The 20,711-nt window shown below is 41.8% G+C and overlaps 1 protein-coding gene across 1 annotated transcript in view; it reads right to left on the bottom strand.

Annotated features, from left to right (window-relative positions):
- Positions 1-20,711, bottom strand: part of LOC121410558 — a 113,148-nt gene that overhangs the window by 68,016 nt on the left and 24,421 nt on the right. The window contains exons 4-6 of the mRNA XM_041602729.1: positions 15,432-15,564; positions 13,734-13,791; positions 4,313-4,469 (exon numbers count right to left, since the gene is read on the bottom strand). Of these exons, the coding sequence (XP_041458663.1) occupies positions 4,313-4,469; positions 13,734-13,791; positions 15,432-15,564 (348 nt within the window). The remainder of the gene's footprint in view (positions 1-4,312; positions 4,470-13,733; positions 13,792-15,431; positions 15,565-20,711) is intronic.

The following is a 20,711-nucleotide window of genomic DNA, read 5'->3' as shown; positions in this document are numbered from 1 at the left end:
ATTCTCACAAGAGAAGGACGGCATGCGGTAAGTAAGAAATTCTTATCTCCAATCTACAGGTCTGCTTAGGGGGTAGAATGGAGAGAGTTACCGCTGAAAGAGCAGTCGCCGTACGTGAAGCTTGATGTAGAGGGCGAATTCGGGAGTACCTGCATAATAATGGCGGATACCCATGCAGGTAAACTCGCCGATGGCTCCCCGGAGTGCGGGTTGGAGGGAGAAAATTCACAATCCGCTCAATACCCAACACCGGCTGTAGTGGCGGTCTTATAATGACGGAGAACACGAGGGTAAGAACCCGTAATGCTCGGGGACGTATAGATGCAATCTGTACGGATGCAACCTCCAGCCGTCGGTCACCGAGAGCTCGCCGACATGTTGATGCTTGAAAGCCGTATGTCGGAAGCACCTGCATAGAAAAGGGGGTCACCGTGTAGGTGTACAGCGTTTCAATAAATGCCCTGCGTGAGAGGGCAGGTGACTGCTTGAACCGCACAGTGCTTAGCACGGCTGCTGAAGCTGATATGAAGCGTGGGGAAATTACCCGCACTACTCGTGGGTGTGTGAAGCAACATGAGAGTTGCGACGCCTGACCCACAATAATCAGGAGTCTGGTGACATAATGGAGGGCGACGCCCGTATGTCGATAACACCTGTGTATTAGCGGGGATTTCCCTTGCAGGTGCGTGAGCCGGCGAATCATGTCATGATATTGCCGGTGACTCTCCGAGGTGTGAGATGGCGAATGTCTGCTTGACCTGCCCGGTGCTCGACACGGCGGTTTTAGCTGACAGGGAGCATGAGGATAAGGATCCGTGATACTCGAGGGCGTTCTGTTGTAACATGAAGTTACGACGCCTGGCCATCGGCACAAGAATCAGAAAGGTCTGCCCGCAAAGCGGGATTAGCGACCTAGAATTTCTTCTTCTTCCTCTTCTGTGCGGCCCCCGCCGGGGGGCAGAAGAGGGCACAATTATCGGGAGTCTGGTGACATAATGGAGGGCGACGCCCGTATGTCAGTAACACCTGTCTATTAGCGGGGATTTCCCTTGCAGGTGCGTGAGCCACGGTTCCACCCTCTTGGGCACGTGGACGCGACTCCACGGTTCCACCCTTCTTTTTTCCAGGGCACGTGGACGCAAACCACGGTTCCACCCTATATAGAGCCCAACGCAAAGGGTCTCGCTCTGATGCCCTCATACTCACCACCGCTGATCACAGGGACAATACCATGTCTGGTTCTCTCCTAGCGGCAGGTTGGAGTCATCAAGAGATGAGTCGAAGAGCTCATCTACCTGGTAAGTTCTTAACCTGAAAGAACAAAGTAGGGGCGAAAACAGAGAGGGGGTGGAGGGGTGGGTGGAAAAGAAAGGTGACAAGATCCCTTCCAGAAATTATTAATAATAAAATTAATAAGTCAGGTAATTAACAGGACCACCTTCTTAAACATGAGTTATGAGAACAAAGTTAAGAAGCTCAAGTGCGAAAAAAAAAACAGTTTTTTTTTTTTTTTTTTTTTAAATTAATTACACGAGCGGACAGGGCTCGACATGACGTTAATGAATAAAAAACAGAAAACGTCTAAGTCCAAGACGAAGGGCAGGATCAGCTAGGAAAAAAAACACGAGGATATTATTTATTTATTATTATTTTTTTTTGTTCTTTTTGACAAAGGTCGAAAAAAGAAACAAGTAATAGGCGGCAAAAATGACGCCCTAAGCTGACCTGAAAGGAAGTAGTAAGGGCTCACTTCCTTTAAGCTGGAAGCCGAAAACTAATTGACGAAAACAAAGACGCTAAAAAGATCTGGAGGGCTTCCCAAAATTTGAAGAGAAAACATTTTTTAAGACAAAAGGTCCAAAAAAAATTTTTTTTTCAATACAAAATAATTATTAAAATTAATTAATAATTAAACAATTAACCAAAAGGTTAATTAACAATTGATCAATTCATCAATTAAGAATAAAAGATTGATTGAAACAAAAGAGAACAATCAACCGACTCAAAACAAGAACAACAAGTTGAAAACAAGTTTGAGAACGAAAAAAGGGTGATGCTCCTACCTGTCCAGCATAGCCTAAGCTGTGAAAAGGGAAATAAAATAAATTCAATTCAAGACGAGGCAAAGGAGCAAGTCAAGAATTAAAAGAATTATAATGAATTATAAAGAAAAAGAAGCGTCGCATTAATGCCCGCGGCACGCAGGAGAGCGCGGAGCTATGGGAAGGGAAGCAGAGCAACCCGTCTGTGTGAAAACGAAACTGACCTTCGGACCTCACACAATTTAAACAAGAAAACGTGAATAAATAACACGAAAGCTCCACGCAGAGTAGATAAAAATGAAATCAATCAGAAGCTGAAGGGCAAAGGATTGAAATAGGTAGTAAAAATACAGATAAATATGTCAACAACGGACACTTTAAAAAGGGCAAAGTGGGAGTGTACTTAGCTACGTCTGATCACGGCGGCAGGCGAAAGTAAAAGAGGAAATGGACGCCTATTTGCGTGATGATCTTGGGATAGTGCGTGCGTAGGGAGATGCTGCGCGCGCACAGGAAATTGTGTACTTTTATTCGACGTGCAAGTTAATTGTAATGAACTAGCAAATCAAATGAGTATATCCCAGTTATTGATAGTAAGATAGTAAATTAAGGGCTTAAATATACATAACAATGAAGAAATCATCAAACTTTATTGGCAGTTTTGAATGATATTCATGAAATGTAAACTCTGTCTGAAACAGAAAATCACCATCATTGAGGTCTTTACTGAGTGAATTGTCCCCCAGAGCTCTGGCAGAGACAGAGCTCTAACTGGCTAGGTAGTAAAAGTGCCAATGCGTGAGCCTGCCGCCAGCCTTTTAAAATAGATGGAGCTTTGTTTGATGATTTATTGTCTGATATAATACCTCATCCCCTAGAAAAAGAAAATAAATGATTTTTTTGTTATGATTAATAAATAAGGTAACTTATTTTGGAATTTAATAAGCCGTTTTGAAAAGCAAAGCCGAATGACAACTCACCAATGCTAGGTTACAAGACTCGGGGATTTATTTCCTGTGTAATTCGAATTATTTAATCACAGAATTGTGATATCTGTAGGGGAAACATGTGCATTCGAAATTGCACATGGTGGTAGTCATAATGGACCCCTATACATGCAACTGTTTCACGACCGTTGCATTGATTTTTTTTCCGTACTTGGTACCATGTGTATGGAAATACGTGGTACAGAAAAAATAACGCAACGTCGGAATTTGAAACTGCGCTACTCGCTATTTTTAAGGATTATTCATGACTTTGAGTGTTGGATTTTGGATGATTTTTAAATGGTAAGCGGAGCTCGAGCATATTGAGTTGTTATCACTCGGCAATAAGCATGATTTTGGGTGATTTCGAGGGCGACTTTAGGCATTTCACCGCAGGTCAACGATCGCGAGGCGCGCTATTAATCGCACTACCTAAAATGGATTAAGGCGCACACGTAGCGCGCGATCGCTCTCGAGCGCCTTAAAATCGAATCCCTGTATATCTTAACATGATATCATAATTTTACACTCACTGCGGACTATCGGACCCGCGGACTATCGGACCCGCGGTCTATCGAACCCGCCATCTATCAAACCCGCGGTCTATCGGACCCGCGGTCTTTCGGACCCGCAGTCTATCGGGATGTCCCCGAAATGTTGATAACCATCATTTCTCTTGCATTTTTTTTATCATGGGAAAACTATGACATTTCCAATTTTCATGTTTCCCTAGATGTTGATTACCAAGGGGTTTATGGTTAAAACATATCAATTAATTAAAGTTAGGATGATGGTAAATCTATGTCTTCAATAAGGTTAGAAATCATAGCATGATTTGCATACATGTACATGTAACTGGAGGGGAAAATGAAAATGAATGATACATCCTAAAAAACAAGATTAAACAATAATGAAAAACAACAATAACATGAAAATGAAACATTTATTCAAGTTTGACAGTGTTTTATTTTCATTTTAACACCTTTTTGTCAGATTTCAGCTGTGCAATTTAAGCAGTCAAGCAGACTTGAATGAATTGCAATGGTGACAAATGGCATTGGTCAGTTGCTTTGACTCATCCCTAGTCCAATTGGCCTAATATGGGGGTGGGAGGTAAGGGTTCCTTTACACACCATTTACCTTTTGAACCTAGCATCGTAATAAATCATACTCCTACTGTAAAAATTTGTCTCATATTTCTGACACTTTATTCTTATAGAATGCCATTTTTTCAAGTGCTTTTTTTCCTTCTAAAACCTACTTTCCTATAAAAGGTTTACTTACATTTGCTCCATGTCTTGGTGAAACCGTAGATCCATCATTAGCCCTCCATAAATCATTTTGTACATCACCATCAGACCCAAAGAAATTACCAGTTGCAAAGTTACCGTCTATTTCATTCAAACTAAATACACAGAGAGCTGACTGCGGATATGCATTTCTGAAAAAAGAAATCAAAGAAATTCAATAAACATCTTCTCAGGTTATTGTCCCACCAATATGCAAGGAAAAAAGGAGTTATTTGTTTCTTTTGAAAACAGTGATTTTCAAGTTGGTCTATCAAATTCTATATTTCATACAAAAATATAAATAACTCTCGAAACTAATCAGATCATGTACTTCCAACAGTAATATAGCATAAAAAAAGGATAATCCAAAATTAAAAATTGAGGGATAAGAAAACTTGCAAATTACTGAATAACACAAATCAAATTATTTTAGAGATGGACTTGTCCTTTTAATAAACGAATTATCAATAATCTTATCGATGAACTCATGTCAATCAAATTCACAACATGCTTTTCAACACACTTCAACAACAGCAAGCCAATGCATGGACAAGCCACTGATTGACCGCATCAAGCTGTGTATTAAACACAAATGTTTATGATTGATAAAAAAATATGACAAGTCCTTTTGAATAGTTTCTGACCAGTGGTTTAATGAAAGTGAACGAAGAATGACCATTCTTAACCGGTAATTTTCCTATTAGTGATTGGCTACAATCTACAAACCTCTTTGTAACTGAGCACCTTGTATCATATTATGCATGTACATTCAGATCACTGCAACTGTGCTTTATCCCTAAGACGGGGGGGGGTGATTCAGCCCCCCCTCTACATTTTTCGCGATAAATACGCCGCTCAAATTTTTTTTTTTTACTTCCAAGACTCGCGCAACTTTTGAGACCAAATTGTGACCCCAGGGTACGCGCTTCCAAAATGACGCAACATTCGTAAGTGCATGCAGACCCAAAATTACTCAAAACGTGAATTTGTTTACAAATCTAATGCAAATAGTGTTTTTAGCCAAATTCATAAAAAGTATTATAATTTTTCCAACATTCGTAAGTGCATGCAGACCCAAAATTACTCAAAACGTGAATTTGTTTACAAATCTAATGCAAATAGTGTTTTTAGCCAAATTCATAAAAAGTATTATAATTTTTCCTTTAACTGCTTAAATTCAATTAATTTTATCTTATTTACGGTCAAAATAAAGTTCATTGACCCTAAATGACCTTTGACCTTTTTCAGTGATATTTGATTCCTATTATGTCAAAGTTTCATTAATCAGATCCATAAACTTTCAGAGTTATGATGGTAATTCAAAAGATACCCCCAATTTGGCCAAAGTTCATTGACCCTAAATGATCTTTGACCTTGATCATGTGATGTGAAACTCAAGCAGGATGATCAGTAATACTTGATTAACCTTATGTCCAAGTTTCATGAACTAGGTTCATATACTTTCTAAGATATGATGACATTTCAAAAACTTAACCTTAGGTTAAAGGTAAATGCTAGTTTTGGTTACGATATCAAAATGAGTTTTTACAGAATCCAATGAAATGACCACCAAAATGTCTGTTTGTATAAATAAAACGCATGTGCTAAAGGATTCTGGAAGAAATTGTGTAATTGCTGAGAAATCAGCAAATATGAAAATACTTACCATGATTTTCTTATTTACGAGATAACTGGATATACCCATTTGATTTGCTAGTTCATTACAATGAACCTGCGTGCCGAATATAGAGTACACAACTTTTCCTGCGCGCTGCATCTCCCTATCAACGCACTATCCCAAGATCATCGCGCAATTTGGCGTCCATTTCCTCTCATGAGCCTGCGGGCAAGACATGTTGTCACACAAGGCGAGGGGCAGGAGGGAGGGTTCAAATGGGTATATCCAGTTATCTCGTAAATAAGAAAATCATGGTAAGTATTTTCATAATTTACTATCAATAACTGGGATATACCCATTTGATTTGCTAGACCAACACGGATTCAACGTGAAGGGAGGCATGTCTAGACTAAGAAGTGCGTAAAAATAGGGAGATGAAGACACGAAGGCCGTTGCCTTAAGGACAGGGGAGGCAAATAAAGCCTCATGTGAAGAAGTCCTTAAGAACAAGGAGTGAAGGAAAAAGGAGCGTCAATAGGCGGTCCTCAAGAAGTCGTGAACGACGATTCCAAGAAAGAGCCCAAGAAGAATGATACTAAGTATCATGGGCCCTCGGCCTAGTGTCAGGAGAACAACATCACCAGCTGACTAAATCGTAAGATTCGGATTTTCTTGAACATTTCAACAAGAATCGTGATCGGAAAACTGAAGCTTTTAAGGCTCAGTAAGTGATCAATCGATCAATCTGAGAAGGCGAGATATCTCAGAAGCCTCCGCGTGGGAGAAAGCGCCCAGAATTCGATATCTGTCTCAAATGCGTGAGGGCAGAACATCTGCAGAATTCTGATAGAGAGCTGTGGCAGAACGTTTCTAGCGGTCCGAAAGGGACCAGGAACGACGGAGAGTAGGGTTTAAGAAAAAAACACTCATAAGGCAGTCAAGAGTCGAGAAAGCTACTGAGTGCCATCCTGTTAATAAGAAATGCCGCGGACCTGCTGCCTATGTAGAATAGAGCAGTCTGGTCAAAACAGCTCAACCGGGCGTGTCAGAGAAACAGCGCGGTACACATCACGACAAAACAAGTGTGATAGACCGAGTGATCGAGAGAGGACTCAGGATGCCCTTTCTCCCGTACTGATTGAAGCACCCGCCTGAGGGTGCAGCGCCCGCGGTGGAAGAGGTGGCTTGGCTCAAGCCACCATCGCCGAGAGAGCCCGTAAGGCTAGGCTGCGATGGATGTCCGCTGGGCGGGGGAATCCCTAGCAGCAGCAAGCGTACGCCAGAGGGAGCTGGCGAAAAAGTCTCTGTCATGATCTTACGTGTAAACGACAATCAAGAGATGCTCTAAACGAACAGACATCGCCAGATATGATACCTCACAGTTACGTTCCCAACGGAATCGAATGAGGTAGCAACGGCCCTGTCCTATCAAGTAGGGACGGAAACTGGCTAAGAGTGTCGATGTCCTCGCAAGCGAAGCGAAGGAGTAAGGAGACTTGAGGAAAGTAATCACAAAAATTTCCATCAGTCTGCAGTGAGAACCAGTTGTTTATGAAAACAGCCACAAGGCCTGGTTTCTCAGGTGATCGTAAGAGCAAGCACCGCCGGCGCCGGTTGCGGCAGCGTGGAACAGTCCGATATCGGTAAGATAAGGAGTTCCAAAAAGCTGCGGGGGGCGGCAAAAATGACGCCCTAAGCAGCGGGGGATGAGAATCTAAGTTTCTAAAAGAACTCCAGTGAAGTAAATCACTTACATGGAGAGACTCATCCACAGTCGGCCCGAGAGAAAGCGGGTCGTAGTGATCGTGGTTAGGTAGGCATAAGCATACATCCATCCACGGTTACATCATCCTCGGTCGCGCGGTGACCATGGCCACATGCATTGCATGGAAGGAGGATGAAAGCAGCATCCGAGGCGACTCGAGTGTGCCGAGTGAAAAAGCTTCTAAATAAGAAGACGATTCGACAAACGGGCACGGTAAAGACATCCACCGTAGACCACTCCACACAAGGAAGAAACGGCGGAGACGCCCGCAAGCTTGACCCACATAAAGGGCAGTCTATAAGATAGACTGTTAGACTGTTAGAGTCTGGCGGCGTACAGTTTGGTGTAAACTCGCCGACCCGGTACAGTGGGTGTGCCCAGAAAGTAGGCATAGAATGCCGACAGAGAATCCTGGGGCTTTAAACAAGCTTGAACGCACGTACATTTCCGGTTTCTTTCCTCCGAGATGATGCTTACCCGACCGGGAAAGACTCGGGGAACAGCTGTGAATGTCAACAGGAGGGATATCTAGCATATGAAAAGCTGATTCCCTCCAGGTATTCTGTGCGGGTGCTGCCGGCGGTGTCCGGGGGGGACGACCGGTGATGGCAGCTCGGGCAGGGCTCGTACGAGCCGCCCGAATACGAGACAAATAGGTTAACATAACCATAATGCACCAGGTGGTGAAGGCATAGCGATTACTAAGCACAGGAGAACTTTTAATCGCCGTGACATTCAGATGCGATATACATACTCATAAGCTCGGAGAGCTATGAGATAGTGAGACATACCGCTGAGCGGTGATGGTGCTCATATCGGAGTCGCACTCTCTTCAGCGGCGATCGCTGGAGGACGGGTGTCTGTACTAGCCCTGACTCTGACCTTGCAAGGGTAGGAGCTAAGTAAGACAGGGCACCCTTACTTTCGAATAGAAAGTGAGGTTCAGGCCAGAAACCGACGGTCCCGTCGCCTTGGCGGACGGTCAGCGGGCGTGATAGGTTGCCCTCTCAAAAGCAGCCAAACATTCTCATGAGAGAAGTGCGGCATGCGGTATGTAAGAGATTCTTACCTCCAATCTACAGGCCCGCTTAGGGGGTAGAATGGAGAGAGTTACCGCTGAAGGAGTCGTCGCCGTACGTGAGCTTGACGTAGAGGGCGAATTCGGGAGTACCTGCATAATAAGGGGGGATACCCATGCAGGTAAAACTCGCCGATGGCTCCCCGGAGTGCGGGTTGGCGAGAGGAATCTCAATCCGCTCAATACCCGACACCGGCAATAAGACCGCGGCGGTCTTATAATGACGGAGAACACGAGGGTAAGAACCCGTAATGTTCGGGGACGCATAGATGCAACCTGAACGGATGCAACGTCCAGCCGTCGGTCACCGAGAGCTTGCCGACATGTTGATGCTTGAAAGCCGTATGTCGGAAGCACCTGCATAGAAACGGGGGTCACCGTGTAGGTGAACAGCGTTTCAATAAATGCCCGGTGTGAGAGGACAGGTGATTGATTAAACCGCACAGTGCTTAGAAAGGCGGCTGAAGCTGATATGAAGCGTGGGTGAATTACCCGCACTGCTCATGGGAGTATGAAACAAGTGTGCGACGCCTGACCCACAATTATCGGGAGTCTGGTGACATAATGGAGGGCGATGCCCGTATGTCGATAACACCTGTGTATTAGCGGGGATTTCCCTTGCAGGTGCATGAGCCGGCGAATCATGATATCGCCGGTGACTCTCCGAGGTGCAAGATGGCGAATGTCTACTTAACCTGCCCGGTGCTCGTCACGGTGGTTTTAGCTGACAGGGAGCATGAGGATAAAGATCCGTGATGCTCGAGGGCGTTCTGTTGTAACATGAAGTTACGACGCCTGGCCATCAGCACAAGAATCAGAAAGAAAGGTCTGCCCGCAAAGCGGGATTAGCGACCTAGAATTTCTTCTTCCTCTTCTGTGCGGCCCCCGCCGGGGGGCAGAAGAGGTTACAATTATCGGGAGCCTGGCGACATAATGGCGGGCGACGCCTGTATGTCGATAACACCTGTGTATTAGCGGGGATTTCCCTTGCAGGTGCGTGAGCCGGCGAATCATGATATTGCCGGTGACTCTCTGAGGTGTGAAATGGCGGCTGTCTGCTTGACCTGCCCGGTGCTCGACACGGCGGTCTTAGCTTACAGGGAGTATGAGGATAAAGATCCGTGATACTCGAGGGCGTTCTGTTGTAACATGAAGTTACGACGCCTGGCCATTTTGTTCGAGGGCCGGCAGTTCGTGAGGATCGCTAGAGGCACCTCGGTGTGTTGGATGGCCGGTGTCTGCTTGATCCGCTCGGTTGGTAGTACCGTCGGCTGAAGTAGGCAAGCATGGGGGTAAAAACCCGCAGTGCTGAAAGGCACTCTGGAGTAGCTCGAGAAGCTGAGAGGCCTGGCCATCAAAAGAATCAGAGGACAGACCGCCCGACGGAGCGGGGCTTACGTCTGTGGTTCTCCTCTTCTTCTTTTCTTCTTATTCGGTCGCTCCGGCGCCGGAACTGAAGAAGGGACAAGAGGCTGGGCTGCGCCTGTCTTCCTCTCCTTAGCTCTCCCACGGGGAGAGCTAGCCGAGCGAGAGGAGGCGTCGGCCGAATCTGACGGTGTCAGATTGAATTGAGAGTCCGACACGGTCGGACTCAGATGCCTCTTCCGACTAGGGGCTGGTAGCCCTTTGCCGCCGCTCCCTAGAGGGGTCTTACACGGCATCGAGCCTAGAATTTGCTGGGTGGAGAGACCCGTGCTCTCCCCCCGGACTTTAGGTGACCCGATGGCCGGTGGGTCTGACAGCCCTAGAGGAGTCGTCATTTTCTGTACTAGTGCGACGCTCCCCGAAAAGGTTCAGGTTCCGGGACGGAAGCCTTGGCCATCACCGTGGGGGCACGTGGTCGCAAATCCACGGTTCCACCCTTATTAAGCGGGGCACGTGAACGCGCGTCCACGGTTCCACCCCTTTGAGAGCCCACGGGGCTCTGACTCTGTTCTCGCTATCTATACTACCTGTGGTGGGGAATAAGACCCCGGTGTTGGACCCCGAAACAGCAGTCGCCTGAGGCTCTTCAGGAAGAGAGTCCGAAAGGCTCATTATTGCCGTAGGGTGATCTAGTAGAAAGATAAAAAAACAGAGAAGAAACAAGGGGGTAGGGGGGTAACAAACCCCAACCCAGAAGTCAAAAGACCTCAAAAAGCGGACTTTTGAGAGTCAAAATCAAAACTCACAAGGATGATCCAAAGTCAAATCCCAGAACAAAGGAAACAGTAATAATTAAGGAATTATTATGAGACACTGTCCCTGAAGTCCGTTAGAAAATTAATTAATTAATTAATTTTTTGATTACCACAACAAGAAGCTGCTTCTGCTAAAATTCTGAAAAGAAGGAGGGAAGCACCTAAAAAGAAGAAAACACGAAGTTTTTTTTTGTTGTTGTTGTGTCCACCTGTTCAAAAGAAAAATTAATTTTTCTTGAGGTGAGGATCAGCTAAGAAAAAAAAAGGAAACAAGATTCCCTTTCTTTTTTTTTTAAACAAGAAGTTTAAGAAAAAAAATTATAAGTCCGGAGACCGGCAGCTGATCTGAAAAAGAAAAGGGGAACGAACAAAAATAGCTTTCCCGAGAAGGAAGGCCGAGCCAAAGGCGACGAACGCTGACAGGAGACGGCTTCCTAAAAAAAGTATTCTTGTGAAAGGAAAGAAAAAAAAATTTTAAGACAAGGTCAGAAAAAAAAAATTCTTTTTTTTTTTTTAATTAATCGAATAATTAATTAATTAACTAATTAATTCAATTAATAAACACAAGACCAAAGGATTGATTGAAACAAAAGAACAATCAACTAACTCGAAACAAGAGACAAAGAACTTGAAACGAGGCTGAAATACGCCGCTCCTGACGTCCTACAGAACCTATCTGTGGAGAAATAATTCAATTAAATTCACGACGAGAGTCGTAGAAACGAAGAAGTCAGTGAACAAAAAGAATTGAAGGAATTAAAAAGGAGCGAAGTCAACGCCCGCGACACGCAGGAAGGCGCGGAGCTATGGGGCGGAGAAGTGAAGACAACCCGCCTGTTGAGAAACGTATCTTAAAAAAACAAACTCACGAAGAGGAACAAGAAACGTGAAATAAATATCACGGAAGCTCCGCGCGACGGGATAATCTTACAACAATCTTAGATGAAAGAAATAAGATTGAAATAAGGGAAGAATGCACAATAAAAGTATCCAAACGGAAAACAGAATTGCAATTTTGAGAGTGTACTTAGCTTTGCGACTGAACTCGACCGCAGGCGAAAGTAAAAGATATGGACGCCAAATTGCGCGATGATCTTGGGATAGTGCGTTAATAGGGAGATGCAGCGCGCGCGCAGGAAAAATTGTGTACTCTATATTCGGCACGCAAGTTAATCGTAATGAACTAGCAAATCAAATGGGTATATCCCAGTTATTGATATTAAATTATGACATTTCAAAAACTTAACCTCAGGTTAACATTTTGATGTTGAATCCCCAGCACGGTCTAAGTTCACTGACCCTAAATGACCTTTGATCTTGGTCATGTGACATGAACCTCTAAGAGGACGCTGCCGCCGAAAAGCGGCGCCTATAGTCTCACTCTGCCATGACGGTGAGACAAAAATGAACGTGAAAAAAATTGCAATATCAGATCAATTTCTCATGTATGATTTGATGTTGACGCCGCCGCCGTCGGAAAAGCGGCGCCTATAGTCTCACTCTGCTATGCAGGTGAGACAACAAAAATTAGCATTTTAGGGGAATTATTTTATTAATTAGAGCAAACTTATGATTTTACGCATAAATTATCATAATTAATGAGCAATGAGAATTTGATAATACAGTTTTGTAGATAATGCCATGGGTAACCGAGATTGTAAGGGGGAAGGGCTGAATCAGCCCCCCCCCAAAAAAAAAAAAAAATGTCCAAAAAACCCCAAATTATCGATAAATTTTCATTTAACCGTAAAAGAAAGTTAATAATGTGAAAGGTGAGGATGTATTTATTTTAAATGTGTTTGTCAAAAAATTATGGGCAACCGCATAGATCCAATTAAAACGGATTCATCTGCATGGTTGTTACAGCACTGGCAAATACAAATTTTGACCAGCGCGAGTGTTGTGATAATGCTATTCAATGGGTAAACAGAATTGTAACTTTTTCATGTACACAAAGTGAATGGGGAAACGGAATATCCGTTTTCTGTCATGCTGACACAGAATTTAAGATTTTCTGAAGCAGAAAAGGCACTTATTTTAAACAGAAAATCACTGTCCCTATACATGTTATCAAAATCAATTCTTTTCAGAGTCATATCTGAGGCCAATTTCAGATGGGGATTACAGCACTTTCTGCCAGGCAGTTTATTCTCACAATTTGAGGATGGTGTAACAATAATCCCTGTATCTATCTCTCTGTATTGATATGTAATCATTGATAAGACCATGTTGAAAATCAATAAACTTCTATTTTCTACTTTAATCCGTAGGTCAATGTTGGAATATGTTTTTGTCTTTGTCAGAGGTGCAAGCCGATAGGAAAGTTTGATTAGTGGTAGATTTTGATCAATACTATCCATCATAATCAGAGCAGAGCTAACCAGTAACTCCTGGCAAATATGAGAAATATTGAAAATACAAGACACATAACTGTTTCTTGGGCCTATATACATTTGCTTAACAATCACTGGTACATTACTTGCAAAAATCCAAACTTACAATACTTGATGCTCTTTTTGATATTCACAAACCTCCCGACAAGTGACTTTTTGGTATCTTTTCTTCAACTTGTTTTCATTCACTCATGAGTGAATGAGGAATCTATTACTTTCAATTATACCCAATGAGAGAGGAGATATACACATACAATTATAGGTTGCTTGTCTCTTGTATCAATTTATAATTAAGTTATGACAAATCATCAATATGACACAATTTGTATTTTGTTTTAATAATGATAGACACAAAGAGAGTTCAAGTCCATTATAAACTCACCGTTCATTGGTGAAAATAGCATAAATGTCTGAACCATTCTCTTTGATTTCAAAGTCCTCTGCAACAAAGAAAAAAATTACACAGTAATATACAGCATTTATGAGGCACCAAGTACTAAGTTGGTGTCCTGGTCATGACTTGATAAAGTTACAATATTCATAAATAATCATATTTCAGCATCTATTTCATTTTGTTATCTTGCACTTTGTTGTCATATACAGGCCTGTGAGTGGGGTTTCAAAAAAATAGCGGAAAAATCTGAAAATTTACCTTACTATTTACTATCGCCAAGCCGCTGCATTTGCCCATCACGATTCACAGTGTATTCTAGACCAAAAGCTTCAGTCTGTATTTTGGTTGTTCCGCTGAACTGCGTCACCAATACATAGACTGAAGAGCTTGGAGGCCCTTTCGTACAGACAACGTATTTTAGCAGTAACGTTAGATCTAACATTGGATTTTCCGATCGTTTTTTTGTACATAAAATGTCACATTATGAAAAAGAAATCCCATCCATATTTACGAAAAAATGTTAAAAATTCAGAAATATTGTGCCTTAGACCGCAGTTACCGCTAATTCCTTTGAAATAATGATTGAAACATCGTCATCTTCGATCCTTTCGTTGGTCATCGTCAGTTGCCATCTTGGATGACGTCATCATCCTTACAGACGTATTTACCAGTCGCAAAATATCGCGATTTGAGCCGCTGCTTCGCGCTTGTATGCCAACAGCGGCAACGGTGCACGGTGTGATCCGCAGCAGTTTCAGAGTTACATATACTAAAAATTCGAAACTTTGCGAAGGCAAAATACAAGGCCCCGTATTCACAACACACATTCTGCTTTCATCCATTTACCTAGACTTGTTTTCCAGCCGTTTTGGATAAAATAGCGGAATTTTTACTTAGAAAAAATGAAATTGGAACACAGGAAAAAAGCGGAAAATGAAATCGGTCTTAAAAATGAAAATAGCGGATTTCCGCTAAATAGCGGAGATTTCACAGGCCTGCATATATCCAAGATAATAGGCATCAACAGCTGTCTGTCTTACAAAGAGTTACGATTGATCCAATTAATTTTAACACTATGGAAATCCATCCATGTCATCATTTTTTTTACAGGAAATGGACACATATGTCCTTTGTAAACAAACAGAAGCACAGTCAATTTTCACTATAACGAGGAATGCATGAATATACATAATAGCTAGAGAATATTTGGAATATATTGGATCAATAGCAACTCTTTGTTAGACGGGGTACTGATGAACATTGATTAGTGTAAAAAGTAGTATTTGATTGCTGATTGTTGGTAAACTGATTGAATGCATCAATGATTTGGGCTTTACTCCAAGGTATACCTATAACACTCCTGATATCAAAATCAACAGTCATACATGTAGGACTTAACTCATGCTACCTGAACATCAGCTTTCATTCAGATCTCAAAATCACAAATTCATGTGTTTTATAATACAAACACTACCATCCCTCATTACCAGGTGGGAATTTGGGGCCAACTATTTTTTTAATACGACATACAAAATAGAAAACAATAGAAATTAATATCTTACAAAATGGTGACTCTCAAGCAGAGGGAAGAAAAAGGAGCGCTTGGTAGAAACATTGGTGGAAAGCCGTAGTGTTCAAAAATACATTTTTAATCTTCAAAAGAGAAATTATGTTATCTGTACTTACGTATCTCATTGTACACCATTGGTATGTCTTCAAATACATATGGTGTTGTTTCCCACACTTCATTTGACTTTTTGGAGCATAATAGCTGCTGCTTCAAATAACTGACGAGGTTGAGTGAGGATCCAGCATCATCCTGTAATGTAATCAAGAACAAGTGGAATGCACCTGGCGGTCTCACCCGCATCATGCGATTCAATATAGCAGCAGTGCTGACTTTTAAAACTACTTTAACTCGCACAAGATGTTTAGTGATACTTGGTTACACTTATGTCCATGTTTTATGAACTACACCAATACACTTAAAGAAATATGATGGTAATTCAACAAATACCCCCAACATGGCCAAAGTTCATTGACCTTACATGACCTTTGAACTTGATCATGTGACCTGAAACTAGCACAGGATGTTCAGTGATACTTGACTACTCTTATGTCCAAGTTTCATGAATCAGATCCATAAGCTTTCAAAGTTATGATGGTAATTCAACAGATACCCCCATTATGGCCAATTTTCACTGACCTTTGACCTTGGTCATGTGACCTGAAATGCACACAGCATTTTCAGTGATACTTGGTTACTATTATGTCCAAGTTTCATGAATCAGATAAAGATTTCAAAGATATGACGGTAATTCAACAAATACCCCCCAATTTGGCCAAAGTTCATTGACCCTAAATGACCTTTGACCTTAATCATGTGACATGAAACTCAGGCAGGATGTTCAGTAATACTAGCCTCTCGTCGAGGCCCTGGCGGCTGCTTCCCATGTGATGCGAGGGATTTCCCAATTTGCGAAGCGAATTAGGCCTGGTGCGAGCCAGGGCCTCTTGACATCTGAGCTAAATTATATATTCATGAGGAACATCTTCCTAATGAATATACGAGTCATGATATTACCAAACACCTACAATGTAGTAAACCAATGAATCTCTATGATAGTAATCCGCTATTCTACAGGGGTTTCATTTAATTGCGGGACACTGAAGGGGAAGTAACAAGCAAAATGCTACAAGTGTACCTCGGGCGAAGTTCTCCACTTCACTACTGCTCCACTAGTGTAGCGGTAGTGAAGTGAGGTGAAGCCTGCACGAAGCATAGTGGAATCGCATAAAATATTATATTTTTCCTTATCTTGCGGGTAAATTTTCATTGACTTGCAAATCCTTAAATCAGTCAATATTCAGCATTTTAGAGGCATATTCAATGCTTTTTTAGATTTTTTGTCGTCATTCTTCGCCAAGAATCCACGGGTCGCCATTCAAGATAAGTTCATGGATATTCAATATGACGTCATAGCAGCCTCATTGGAAGATTTTCAGACCAGTTTCTGGTGGGAATATTGGTAAAACAATAAAAAACAAAAGAAGATATGTAAAATTTGGCTCAGACGTCAAGAGGCCTTGTCTCGCGGCGCTCTGCTTCGCTCTCTCCCTTGCTTCACCACGTTCCCTCGGAAAGCAGCCGACAGGGCCTTGACAAGAGGCTAAGTAATACTTGATTAACCTTATGGCCAAGTTTCAAGAACTACACGTATTTCCATATACTTTCTATGCTGTAATTTCAAAAACTTAACCTTCGGTTAAAATTTGGTGTTCACGCCGCCGCCGTCGGAAAAGTGGCACCAGAATTGTCTGACTCTGCTATGCAGGTGAGACAAAAAATACTCTCAAAGAAAAGCAATAGTCTGTCTCATAATAATGGTAATGCTAAAGGCACTGATGGGTGTAATATAAAAATTACAACATAATATTGTTTACATATTTCAATGCACCCATATACTTCAATGTATTCTAAAACTGGATTTTTTTTTTTTTTTTATATGATATCGTCCAAAAATCATTTCTTTTTTATAACACATCAGGAAACCTCCCCATTGAAGTTTTGTATTAACTAGCATATACATGTATGCAGGTTCAGCAGTTATTGTTAGATATAAATTCTATGTTTGAATAAAGATATGTCATTTTTTAGGGCTTGCTTGAAAAAATATAAGTGTAGCCCAAAATCTTTAACAAAAAAGATATGAAATAAGGGTGAATAAAAATGTAATAGGAATACATACCAATAAAGGTAAAAACAAAACTCGGATTGAGAGGTTTTCTGATGAATATTAAAAAAGCTCGTATTTCTGCATTCCATGGACCATATCTAATTAAAACAAGTTATATAAAATAAATGCCATTTTCCTATTAACAAAATTTTATGCAATATGATTTGGTAGTTTTCACACTAAACTCATTTAGAGTGCCATTAACATTTTTTGTGTGTGCCCAATGTGTGTGACTTTCAATGACAAAACACACAATAACTCACAATGTTAACAGTGTGGTGGTACATAGGGGTATAGGGTCATTCCATGCCAATTCACCCAATGAATGTGCAATTTTGCACCCGACCGTCTCAGAATTCGTTGTAATTTGGTATACATAAAATACATAAAATAGGTATCTGTTTAGGCCTTTTATGATTCAGCAATATATATCATATACATATATATACATGTATATATTTTGATGATAAAAGTGAAGACTTTTCTACCATGAATATATATGATATATATTGCCAAACATCAAAATGAATATATATTGATGAACATCAAAATGCCTAAACAGATACCTATTCATGAGCATAAAATTTTAATCTTTTATTTGTGAACTGATTAAGCTTAATTTCTTTTCATGTGCTTGCAAACTGTAACTTAAGATTGGAAGAAATCATGTAACTGGTAAACACTTTACTAACATGAATATCAGTGTGTGGGACTAGAGTGAAATTTCATGGTATCTTTGGAAGAGTTTTTAAAGGTGAAGAAATAAAATATCATCATTGATTTTAACATATTTTGTCAATATCACACCAATAATTAACATACACGAAAATCAAGTTAAAAAATTATGTGTCCGGGGGTCAAACTCAAGGTCAAATTTAAGGTCAAAGGTCATGACCTTATAAATTGCTCCAATACATTATTCGATGCATGTTTTGGATTCCTCTCTAAATTTCCTATCAAATGGTACCAGTTTCATGAAAATTGGTCAACACGTAACGACGCAGTGGCCATTGAAACTTGAAGGTCAGGCCCATTTTTGTCAAAACAAGGAGAAAAGGGCGGGCCGTAACGCGAGAACCAACGGACCGATTGGACTAATTTTTTTTGTTTTGTGCTTGGGCCATGGTGAATTTTATGTATACCAAATTACAACGAATTCTGAGACGGTCGGGTGCAACCACTGGGTGAATCCAGATGGAATGACCCTTTACCCAGTTGCTGTCTGTCCAGACAGGTTGTTGGTTTGGACAATCAATTTTAAACAGCCATTTGAAAAGGTTAATAAGCAATGTTTCATAAATTTTTAGTGCAAAGTCTGCGTCGATAGAGAATAAAATTGAACAAAGTTACTTATAACTGATATTCATTTATTCATACAGACTTTCTCATGAATTCATATCTTTTAGGCAATCCAAAGACAAAAGGGGTTTCAAAATTTTACACTGTGTTTGGACACCCTTCCCCGAACCTACTGCATCTTATATTTTGTGAAAGGCAATAGATTAATTCAAAACACATCAGTCATTGCTTTGGTAAGATATGGGCTACATGTACAATACTCACGTGATTCAAGCAGCAGTGCTGACTTTGATAACTATCATAAAATAATTATTCACAAAAAACTCCATTCATAGAATGATACAATACTCTGTTCATTGACCCTAAACGATATTTGACCTTGATCATGTGACCTAAAACTCGCCAGTGAAACTTAATACCCTTATGTCCACAATTCATAAACTATTTCCATAAACTTTGAAAGTTATGACAGCAATTTAATAATCACCTCGAACATGGCCAAAGTTCATTAACCTTAATGACCTTGGTTATGTGACCTGAAATTTGGCCATGTTCAGTGATCTACTTGATTACACTGATGTCCAGGTTTCTTGAATCAGATCCATAAACTTTCAAAGTTATGATGGTAATTCAACAAATACCCCCTACCTGGCCAAAGTTCAATGACCCTAACTGACCTTTGACCTTGATCATGAGAACTGAAACTCAGGCAAGATGTTCAGTAACATTTGATTACCATTATGGAGGGGTTTCATGAACTTTACGACAGAGCTTCACGCATCGTTACTAAGCCCCATTGCACAGCTACAGAGAAGTATCACATCACCTTGGCTCTTATTTCTAGCGGTTACCCGCGCTCCTTCGTTAATCGCGTCATTAAGAAGAAAAGCGCTCCGTCCGAACAGTCTGCACAATTTAAATCCACTATAGTAATCCAGTTTGTTGATGGTATCGCGCTTGGAGAAGCATCTGAGTTATATTCAAGTCCGACAGCATCAGCAGCCAGCTGGTCCTTCCGAAAGACCACCCCATCCCCGACAGACGCGACGGGGTTGTTTATAAGATCCCATGCTCGACTTGCGACAAAGTCTACATTGGTGAGACTGGTAGACCTGTGGGGGAACGCATAAGGAACATCGCCGTGATGTTCGGCTTAGACGCACCAATAGCTCTGCTGTTGCAGAACATGCTTGGGACTCCGATCATCCGCCTAACTGGGGTGAGGTCAGCTGCATCGCTAACGACAAGCATTGGTATATGCGGCACATTAAGGAAGCGATTCAAATTAGCAGGGACAGCGGCATTGAGATCCCTGATGAATGATTACCTACCATCCGACGGCATACTGCGTCCACCGGTCACAACGTGCGACACCCGCACCATCGGGTGCCTAACACCAGCACAGACGCTGATTGGCCGGCTGCATCGGCCAGTCAAAGCATGCAGTGCACGCAACAGCGGGCACCCAGCACCAGCGCGGACCCTGATTGGCCAGCGGCTTCGGACAATCACAGTGCGACTCGCGCCCAAGTGGAGCCAGACAATAGCTCCTGACACTATATACGAGTACCCCGTGCACAGCAGCGTCTTTGCTCATTGCCTTTGGTCCATGGTATTTTAATGCTCCCCTAGGGAAGAACACCAGATAAGATGAAATCTATTTCATCTTGTGCTGGAACCAAAGTCCACACCAACCATTGTTTGAGGGCTACCAGTATCAGCACCCTGCAAAATGCAGGATTCCGATATAGGGAGATCATGAGTGTGTCAGAGATGCCAAGTTCAAAGACCAGCTTTGCATGAGATTTTCTGTGAATCTGAGTGAGATCACAGACATTGTGTACAAAGTATATGGGGAAAGGCTGTGATAGTTGTGTGAGACAGAGATTTGAGGGGATGAACAAGAGTCCAAAATGCTTGAGTCTCACGC

The sequence above is a fragment of the Lytechinus variegatus genome, chromosome 1 (genome assembly GCF_018143015.1).
Source record: "Lytechinus variegatus isolate NC3 chromosome 1, Lvar_3.0, whole genome shotgun sequence".
NCBI classification, from domain to species: Eukaryota; Metazoa; Echinodermata; class Echinoidea; order Temnopleuroida; family Toxopneustidae; genus Lytechinus; species Lytechinus variegatus.
The sequence above is the reverse complement of the archived record's forward strand: the minus strand, read 5'-3'. Positions and strand labels throughout refer to the sequence as shown.